General features: G+C 49.0%; 1 protein-coding gene across 1 annotated transcript in view; it reads left to right on the forward strand.

Moving 5' to 3' along the window:
• LOC142592736 (uncharacterized) overlaps window positions 1-5,458 on the forward strand; it is a 30,631-nt gene extending 25,173 nt beyond the window's left edge. The window contains exon 3 of the mRNA XM_075704344.1: window positions 4,663-5,458. Within this exon, the coding sequence (XP_075560459.1) occupies window positions 4,663-4,997 (335 nt within the window). The 3' untranslated portion in view covers window positions 4,998-5,458. The remainder of the gene's footprint in view (window positions 1-4,662) is intronic.
• The last annotated feature ends 5,213 nt before the right edge of the window (window positions 5,459-10,671 follow it).

Consider the following 10,671-nt stretch of genomic DNA (forward strand, 5'->3'; position numbering starts at 1 on the left):
ATAGCATTTGCTTCGAGAAAATCTACAAAGGCAAGTTCCCGAAGCTGAGCGACACGGAAGTTACTGAAAAGGTCCCTAGAATAACGTTGATGACGTAGGGTTCTTTACGCGCATTGAAATGTATTTCGCCATTATTCAAATGTGGCCAGTCCGCAACCACCTTCTCAGCAGTGGACCGCCATAGCCACGGATCCACCGAGGTGGTTCGGGCATTCCTTGTCTATAGAAACGGGAATAGATTTCCTAGACATTGGGGCCTGGATAACATTCCCTGCTTTCGATGGCGCGCAGAAAACCTGACAGCTAATCATTGTTTGGAAGTGTCATCCTGATACGCTTTCGGACAATACTGCGCGGAACGCTTCAGCGAGAATTTTTGGCAGGCGATTGTGGATTACTAAAAAATTACGCAGATAGAACGCGCTTGTTGAAATTCGTGCGAGCTTGCACTACACTCTGCACAAGCTACGACGATATGCAAACGCCAACTCAGGCGAAGCCCCAGTCAGACAAATCTAGGGAACGACGTCATCAGGGCGAAGGGTGATGTACGGACGCTTGTCCCCATTTCTCTCTCAAGGAAAGACGCTGCGGGGCAGCTGCACATTCTAGCACGGACACTCTCGTTAACCGAGCGGAATACCGCAGATACAAAGTGCGCTGCACTGCACAGACTAAGGCTAAAACCCCTCCATTCGCGCGCCAGCGTGATGGAGGCGCCAATGTGTACGGAGTCGGCGAAAACGTGTATGGATGGGCTTTAAATGGCAACTCCCGCGACTTTTCGATGTCAACGGGTGTCACTGAAATTCGTTGGGTTCGTTCCTCTGCGCACTTCCGTCGTGTCCTAAAAAAAATAGCTTTGAGAATTGCGTGGGTTTCTTACAGATTGATTCCGTAGTGAAGCTACGTGCGTAGTGCTTTCAGATTAGTGCGCTTCGGGAATCCCGATATGATGCGAAGTGTAGCAGTATCAAGAGGAATGCCTCCTTTGGAGACAACATGACCTAATATAGTCAGTTTTCTCGCTGCAAAAAAGGCACTTCTTCAAGTTAAGCTGGGGACCAGCATTCCGGAGACAGGTCAAAACTTTATGTAAACGACGAAGATGGGTCGGAAAATCTGGGGAAAAGACGACAACGTCATCCAGGTAGCAGAGACAAGTCCGCTACCTCAGGCCGCGCAGGATGCCGTACGTCGTGCGTTCAGAGGTGGCCGGCACGTTGCAGAGACCGAACGGCATTACAGTGAATTTATTCAAGCCGTCTGGTGTTACAAGCGCGGTTTTTGAAAAGTCTGCGTCAGCCCTGAGCACCTGCCCGTAGCCAGAGCGGAGATCTAAGGAGGGAAAAAAATCCACTTCCTGCAAACATACAAGTGCATCATCTATACGTAGCAACGGACATGATGACTGATAGCAACAGACCGAACGGGCTGTAAAGCCGTCCTGTCTCTGCAACGTGCCCGCCACCTTTTAACGCATGATGGACGGCATCCTGCGCGAACTGAGGTGGCGTACTTGTCTGTGCTACCTGGATGACGTTGTCGTCTTTTCCCCAAATTTTCCGACCCATCTTCGCCGTTTACATCAAGTTTTGACCTGTCTCCGGAATGCTGGTCCCCAGCTTAACTTCGAAAATTGCCTAGTTACATCCCTTCGTGCATGTACATACTTTAGGGTAATCATGTTAAGCCTTCGATAATCACTGCTAAGCCGTATGGTGCCGCCTCTTTTTTAGCTTCGCCAACTGGTGATGCGCAGGGACTACTATGTCTGGCGACAACTTTCTGTAGCAGCATGGCCAAGGCTCCGTGGGTGGATCCTATGCATATGCGAAGTATTCGGACCGTTTCGCACGGGGTTTCGATATCACCAGCGCATTCCGCGAAAGCGCGTTGTTCATAACGTTGCCATGTGAGCGTGCTGTGAATATCAATGATTCGTTTAAAAGGAGCGTAAAGCCTTATGAAACCTGTGTAACATTTTATCGAACGGACATATATATACATGGGAAGAATGAGAGAAAGAGGTTGCAACGTGAAAGAAGTCCGTCTTTAATAGAGAACATAGGTTAACATCAGTATAACCGAATTAAACAAACCAAGCCCAGGCTAAACCAAGTCCAACATCAAGTTACACCACAGGTAGAACTACAAGCGTAGCCATGCAGCTATTGGTTTCGCAATTCAACCAGGTTTAACCAGAGCTAAACCACAGAAAATTTGTTTGTGTTGGTTCAGTAGCTCCAATAGCTCTGCGTATAATTGATCCTGGGAAAACACGATGTTCTTCTACGTGAGCCAAGACTGAATAACCATTTTTTCGTGTTGAAGACGTTGGAACTTTCTCGAGGGGAACGCTACGGTAAGTGGTATTGTCCATTACTGTGACACTGCGCGGTTTGCTGTTTTGCAAAAGCTATTAAATGAACCACTTCTCGAAGCGCGGTCCATCCATTTCCTTGTGCTAGTCAGCAGTTCCTTTCGCTGCTCAACGAGGCACGCAGCGTTTAAGAAGCCATCCTCGCTACCGGCCTGCAACAGGATGAGTCTGCCACTTTTGCCGCGTGGTGCGCGCAGCCCTGTTGTCAAACCTTGCCGAAAAGCATCTTCCCGTGTGGCGACGTTCACGTCCTCCCATATTTTCTCCTTCGTGTGGCCGGTATTGACGCAAGTTTCGTAAAGGTAGATATCGGTCTGCAAGAACAAAACAAACAATAAAAATAAATTGAACCATGCCATCAGCTACAAACCCTACATTTTCGCAATATAGGAGAAGCAATGAAAGAATCGGCACTGTTCAGCGAATATGATAAAAAATGCGTAGAGACCGCTTGTTCGTGCTAATTAACCACCAAGGCATATCATTTAAATATACTCTGGCCAGGTTAGCGCCGTGTGTTAAGCGAAGTGTTATCCGGGGCAACAGCCAAGCTCGACACTCAAGTGGCCTGAGGAGGGGATTGGCGGGTGGCTACGCGTTGTTTGTGTAGTTCATCGAAGGTTCGATAGAGACTGATGAGTTCAGGCACTGTTGCCGGATTTTTTGCCAACAGCATCTGGAGGGCTTCGTCTTCAATGTATCTTAAGATATGTCTGATCTCCGCCGCATCAGTCATTGTGACGTCAGCGCGGTTACAGAGGTCGACAACATATGTGCAAGTTGTAAATGTCTCCCCCCTCTGTTGCGCACGACTACGCAAGCGTAGCACGGCGCGAAGCTTGCGAATGGCGGGGCGCCTGAATACGTCCGTCACGTTAGCTTTGAAGGCCCTCACGTCCTGAGATCACGTTCGTGGTTTCGGTGCCACACGCTGGTGACACCGCTGAAATAAAACGACGCGTAATTCAATTTCTTGGCGTCGTCCCAGTGGTTGTGGATGCTCACCCGATCGTAGTTAGCGAGCCAGTGTTTACGCCATGGTCTTCTGTGCCGCTGAAGATGGGTGGGTCGCGTTGACGCAACGGGCCAGGGCAGACAACGACAGTCACGGGGACAGCGGGTTGTTGTTGTGGTGGTCCTTCTTCCGGCATAATGAAGAGGGGTGCAGTATCCGATTGCGAAGTTCCAGACTTCCTATTGTATCCAGCACCTCCATCAACTGTAAAGGGAGTTTATTCGGGTCGTAGAGCAGCAGCTACAAACGCAGCACCATGCAGGCAGGGCGCAGCCAGAGGGCGAACTGGGTACGAGCCACACGATGGCAGCGGGGCTTTTCTGCGTGCCGATCTTCTTCCCCCCACCTCGATCATCTATACCTTACCTCCTCTTCAGTTACAGGCCACAGTGTGTATATGGTGTGAGGAGTGGTACACACAGATCATGCCGGGATCGTGCAGACGACAGTGACTAGAGCGCGTAGGAGTCCACGATCATGAGCTAGTGCTTGGCGTGAGAAGCTGCTGTCGTGAGAAGTTGCGTTCCCTGTTGACAGGCAAGAGATGGGAGGCAAGTGGTGTTGCGTTGTAGGCTGCATGAACTTCAGTCCTCACCATCCGCGAACACAGTTTGAGCCGATGCCGATCGCGTTCAGACGAGGTTAAGCCTATGACAGTCCTGAGTTGCCATGTTCGCGTGTTTATAATACCGGCTGATCTCATTCTGACCTAAAGCTAATTAAGCCAAACTATAGGCTTCTTCTGGCTTTGATCGTTCCTTTGAGGACTTCATTCCTTTTTCTGTGCTTCGTTAGTCTGTGGAGTTTCTACTTCTCTCTGTGCTGCATTTTCTTTAATGAATGGCTTGCTATCTGGTAACGAATGACTTCATCACTTCATGCGCTGAAGCTGTGCCTCAGCAACGATTAATTCATTGAAAGAAGCTCATCACACATTCCAACACTCTGCGTAACCTGATGACCTTATGGTGAACCAAATGGAATTGGGTTAAACCCTCTAGCTCACTGAATGAAGTCATCATTAATAGAGTGCAAGCCGTTGTGGTTATCTGAGCCTACAATATTCAAATTCTCACAAGCAGAAACCTATATCGACTTCGTCATCTGCATGCTCCCCATTATTGTCGTTGACGCACCCGGCACCCATCGCAACGCGGCTGGCTATCGAACTCGCTATCTCCATGCTCCGCAGCACAGCGTTGCAATGACCGCTGCGCCACCGCTTCGTGCCCGTAAAACAGTTTCCTCCTTTGACGCGTCGCAGGCGAACAGAAGCGCCGCTCGACGCAGCAGAAGCCGCAGCAGAAGCCAGCCGGCGAGACCCAGTGCAGCGTTTGCGAAAAGCCCACGGCCACCAGGAGCGAAGAGGTGCACCACGCGATGGACCACGCGTTCGAGCTCTCCTACCGCTGCGAGGAGTGCCATAGGATGTTCGCGCGCAAGTTCGAGCTCGAGTGGCACCTGCGCCAGCACACGGGCGTGCGTCCCCTGCCGTGCGGCCTGTGCCCCGCGGAGTTCCTCAACGGGCGCCTGCTGACCGCACACCACACCAGGCACCACGGGCTGCGCTCCAAGTGGCACCGCTTCAAGACCAACTGAGCCGAACGCTCAGGCCTTTCTTTTGGGAGCGAACTGCGCTAAACACGGCGCGCTAAACGGGAGGACATTAATGGACGCCTCGCTGCTCCGTCCCGACGTGCTATACGTCCCCTTAGCTATATAGCACAGGCAATCGACGTCCTCGTAATGCACTCGGTACTGGCTCCTGCATTTGAAAAAGTTGCTTGCACTTGAGTGCGGCTTTCGTCGTGACAGGCACCATGAAATGCAAGGATATGATTATGTGCCCAGTGCTTAGCACTGTTTGCTCTCAAAAGATGCATGACTAGCTCAGCAGGCCTGATAACTTACTTTTTTTTCTCTGCGTTTCTTGGCTTTGCCACAAGAAGATACGAAATACGACTCGCGAAGCGTTTTATTACGATTCGTTTGATATGTACTCGATTTCACATTGTCGACTCAAAGTTGTTTCAATAAAGTTGGAAATGTTCCAAACTTGTTTCGCTGGCGTTTCTGTGAGCAAGCTGTAAGAATAAATACCAAAGGTATGATGACAATGAAAACAAAATGACTGCTATAAACATAGTAGATATGGCAGGACGGTCTAAATGTTTTGAAGGTCAAAGGTGCTCTAGTTGTTTCACCTAGCAACGAAACCGGGAGCTTTCCTGTCTCTCTGACCTTCTCAGACTTCTTTGCCACTCAACATCGCGGTGTAAGAAGGCAGGTACTCAAATCTGAACGTGTCGGCGCTGTTAACTACGCCCAATCGAGCGCCTGTCGCCATGGCTTAATACAAGTTATCACCCGACGTCGCACGCACATTCCGAAACTTTTGTCCTAGATGGTGGAGATGGTTGACCCAACGACGTCGCACTGCGCAGCATTAATCTTCAGAACCTGTGCACGTGTTGACCAAAAGTGCGGTTGTGTTTTGTCGGATTCGTGTCCCCCTAAGTGCGAAGCCCTTTGATAAATGGCCCTAACGTTCTCAGCAAGTAAATCATCGCTCGTCATCGTCCGAGAACCAGAGGGAAAACTTGTTGCCATGATGACAACGGGACTGACGTCACGTGCGGGGGAATGGAGGACGCGCGAGGAGGACCCGAAGAAGAAAAGTCCCGTTTCCCTCTGGCTGGAAAAAATTGTTTCAACACAGCAGTGCGAATCTGTAAGGAGATTCCCGAAACTTCTCGCTAGCAGCGCGCTGGTTTTCCTGGCGCAGCTCCCTCGAGAGCAATTCATGTTCATTTCCGTATTTTTCGCTTCTTGGCCTAATGCCTGCAAACGTATAAAATAAACTACAGTTAATCTGCCCTCCTCGTGCGTCAGCATCCCTTCGGCGCGCTTTGGCACCTCTGGGCGAGAGGGCGTTAGAGGTTTCCGGACACTGACCTTGTAGAAGGCGTCCAGGAGGACACCTTCCAACCTCTCCTGAAATCCAATAGCCCTGAATGCTCGTACCCTATCGGGTGAAGCGCTTAGGAGAGCTTGTTGAGGAATGACGAGGCACTACCTTGATTGTCATTCAGCTTAAGGGAGGCAGGGAGGAGAGGGGGGGGGGAGAGCTACGAGTGTTGGATAGATATATACGTTTTGCAACATAGCCTTTCCAATGTAACAGATACGGGGTAACATTTGTAATGCATAAGGATGTAGTGGGGAATGTCAACGAATTTAACGGAGACAAAATTATGGCGATTATGAGGCACGACATAGTGATTAAATCTGATCACCTGGTGTTCTCGAGCGTGCAACAACATCCAAGCACACATGTTTGTTTGTTTCTTGTTCTTTTTTTTTTTTGCTTATCGCCTCTATTGAAATGTGGCCACCGCTGCCGGGATCGAACCCTCAACCTCGTCATCAGCAGCGCAACGCCATAGCGACTGCGCTGCAAACTCGAGTGGTCATATGGAAGACGCATTAAATATATAACCTTTGTTTTTCCTCTAGTACTGTTTCATTTTCTGGCGAAATCAAGCCCCCATTAGAAGGGGGGCTTGATTGCGCTCATGTGGCCCGAACTGGTGTGTCAGATGATGCGATACAGCGGGTATGGCCGTGCGAAGGAACTGGGGACGAGTTGCGCTTGGACTCATACAAAGAACCCCAGAACAAAAAGATTAATGCAAGATTGTCCGCTCTATTCCGCAACATCTCACAACCCGAAAGTGTCCGGAGAGTGAGCAGTTTGATGAGTCAGGAATTAAAGGGAAGCTGAAACACTATCCGAAAAAAATGAGTTCTATGCGGCATTCTACAGTTTTGAGTCCCCTGAACACGAATATCTGGTTCAAAAAGGGCGGAAACAAACGCAAGCGGCTGTTTTTTCAAGAAAACGCGCGCCAGCGCCCCAGGGCATCACGCGAACGCCGCTGTTGCCCGTGATTGGTCGGGGCCGCTGTGACGTCAATCGCGGCAGTCGCCGGTCGGCGCCGCCGCATGCCGCCGTTTCAGAGCGTAGCACGCTGTTCTGTTCTGGCTTCATAGCTGAGTTGTAAGCATTATTGAACGTTCTCGCTGTCTCGGACAGCTTGTATTTTCGCCGTACATGTTCGAACCGACAGCCGATACGGAAAACGATGGTGGCAATGGCGGTAATGGCGGCAACGACGATGTTGAGTGTGCCAAAAGCGAGAACTATTTGTGCACCTTCTCGCGCGTTGGAAATCTTAGCTGGTACGTATGTTTTTTTTTTCATGTAGCTGCACGTTCCAATGACGGGAGAAAAAATGCGCTAAAGTGTCACTGGGAACTTGCTGCTGGAAGAATGCCGAAGCACTGACTTCTTATTAGATTGTAAACGCGGGTGAAATTCCGCGATGTCAAGCACGTTGCCGCTGCTTGTCTAAAGTACCATGGTTTTTTGAGTGTTGATACACGATCGCGAACATAAGTGCCGCGTTTCAAACCGCGCACATGCAGTGCTGCGAGGTACAGTCACGGAAGTTGCTTATCATACACATCCAGAGATGGCCAGAGGTATTATATGTGCAATATTCATACTATGGTTCGACGACTTTGCGATTGTGGCTCGATCAAGAATCGGTATGCGTACTCCATGCTAGTGTTGACATAAAGATATTAGGCTGTTTTAGCACCGCCGCGTGGTAAACACGATAACTGCAACCGTACGTCGAATGTCACTGGGCAAGCCTATACTCCATTTCATACCTCAGGTGCAACGCTGTGGAAGCTACGCACGAAGTCCGGTCACCAAAATTTATTACTGCGCGCGTTTCCGTCTATGCTTCGCAGCGTGCCAGCGGCGTTTGCTCGCGCGAGCATGCACGTGAACCTGCCGTGACGGGCAGCTTCACGAAAGAACATTTTACGAAAATCGCAAAAGAAAACAAACGTGAGCGGCGGCGGCGGTGGCAGATCTCTCGTAGCGTCGTTCAGTAAAGCGCAGGACGGAAAGAGGCATGCCAGTACATGCCAGCACGCCGGTCCGGCAGCTCGGTCGCCGCGAATGACATCACTCTCGCTGGTTCTCTCCTCTGGCAACCACCTCACCCGGCGCTCCGGGAAGCGATGGGGGCGTGTCCGCGGGGGTGATTTAGAAAGCGATTATTGCCCCTTATATTAACAAAACGAAGAAAAAAATTCGGAACCGTAAATTATTAGGTCTGTTCTTCCCAATCCCAGCAATTCATGGAAATTGAAAACCGTTTCAGCTTCCCTTTAATCCGCTTGCGAAAATTCAGTTATTACAATTCCCTATTCTTTCATGACCTGTGCTAACACACTGCTTACAACGTGCCCCGGCGCCTATGGTGCTTTGTACGCCTCGGTCACATGGCCTCGGTGCGCGCATTCAGTCGCACGCCAGATGAATGAGAGCCCACGCCGGCGCTGGCCACACTGTAAAAAATAAATGTGAATAAAACAAAAGTAAAAAAGCAGAAAATTTTCTATTTTTGCTACAGCAAATTTCAGTAAAAAAATACCGATTCGTACATTTTTAAATGGATTCTTTTTTGGATTTTAGCAGAAATGGTCCCCGTATACGGTTACAGTTAAAAATTAGCAGTTGGAGTGTTAGTTCCATGGCCACTTGGCGTCCCTTTTGGACCTTTGCAAATGCGGAACGCTTGGAAAGCTCCTCCAAGACAACGTAATTGTGAGCCACGGCATTAACAGCTGGTATGGCCGGGCAAACCAGCCCTATACGCCGTCAATTCCTTTGACAAAAATGTACATGTGATTTTCGGACAAAACTGCGACATTCTTGTGAATTGTCCAGAGCTCTGCCTATTTGTCTCATTTCAAGCGCTTCAGAGCGGTGCGCACGGCATAACCAGCCACATAGGCAATAACTGGGACAGCATCCTTCAGCTTCGACAGCACCTATTCGGTCACAACAATGTGTAAATATTCGCTTGACACGGCTGCTTGCGTTTAGAGCTCTTCCCAATTTTCGTATTTGTCATCCTCGATTATGGATGCTGTGCCGGTTTGTAGAAGTGTTCTCTGTAGTCGCAACTTGTTCTCACACTCATATATTTCACTTACGGACAAATGATATTGCGAGCCAGCCTGTCGTCGGTAACATCTAAAGCGGTCTTTTAGAAGGTCGGTCTGGAACTTCCCAAGAAGCACAAAGGACATCTTGAGCTCCTCAAAAGAGTATCTGACAATTTCAGTAAATGCTTGAGTCGTTTGGAACAGAGCGCCATGTGTCTAAAGAATACATTGTTGCGCCAAAAAAGGAAAATAAAGACTTGGGAAGGAAGAGTACGAAAAGACAGATTGAGCGCTGAACTTCAACTGATTTTATTCTTACAGCAGGGCAGGGAGAATGAACAAATGCGCATGCGTACACATGCGCATGTACGCATGCGCATTTGTTCATTCTCCCTGCCCTGCTGTAAGAATAAAATCAGTTGAAGTTCAGCGCTCAATCTGTCTTTTCGTACTCTTCCTTCCCAAGTCTTTATTTTCCTTTTTTGGCGCAACAATGTATTCTTTAGATCCCAACCAACTCGCCCAGCAACAAGTTCTACTCGCCATGTGTCTCATCATACAACTTACAGGCATCCGCCCTACTTTCCTTCCATTCCCCCAAACAGTCCAAGAAATCGCCCAAAGAAGGAAATTCTGGAGCCAAATGATCAAGGGTGGACGGGCTTTTGAAAGTCATTCCTTAGTCTCAGTCCATTTAATGGAGTCTTGACGCTGGCAACTTTCCACTACCTTACTATTATTTCAATGAACCTGGCGGTTTCTTCGTGGTGTTTTAGGTTGGCTCCAATCACTCGAAATGCATTCGGTCCAGACTCACTGCTGCAAAGCAGGTTTAACATTGCTTTTCGCAATGTCTGTTGGAGGAACAGCTTTTCTGGACAAAGTGTAGATATAGGAAGTAACTGCTCGCTCTCTAAATTATATGTGTGTTTGATTGTCTCAAAGTACCATTAATGCATGCGCTGCTGTCCCGTTTTGCTTGGTTCAAACTCAGGCAACCAGAACCACTGGTCAATTTGCTTTACCAAATTGTTGCGCACGCACTATGGTAAGTGCACTGGATCGATGACAAAGAACTTTGGCCTGTGGGGATAGTATAGGTGCGGAAACACGAAATCATTCGCCCGTGATTTTTTCGGTACGGCTTGAGGGACCTTCGTCAGAGTACTTAAAAGGGATCATCACACTTCGATATGCAGCGATATACAGTCAGTTACAACGCAAATGACTTTGTATCCAATTT

The sequence above is a fragment of the Dermacentor variabilis genome, chromosome 9 (genome assembly GCF_050947875.1).
Source record: "Dermacentor variabilis isolate Ectoservices chromosome 9, ASM5094787v1, whole genome shotgun sequence".
NCBI lineage: Eukaryota > Metazoa > Arthropoda > Arachnida > Ixodida > Ixodidae > Dermacentor > Dermacentor variabilis.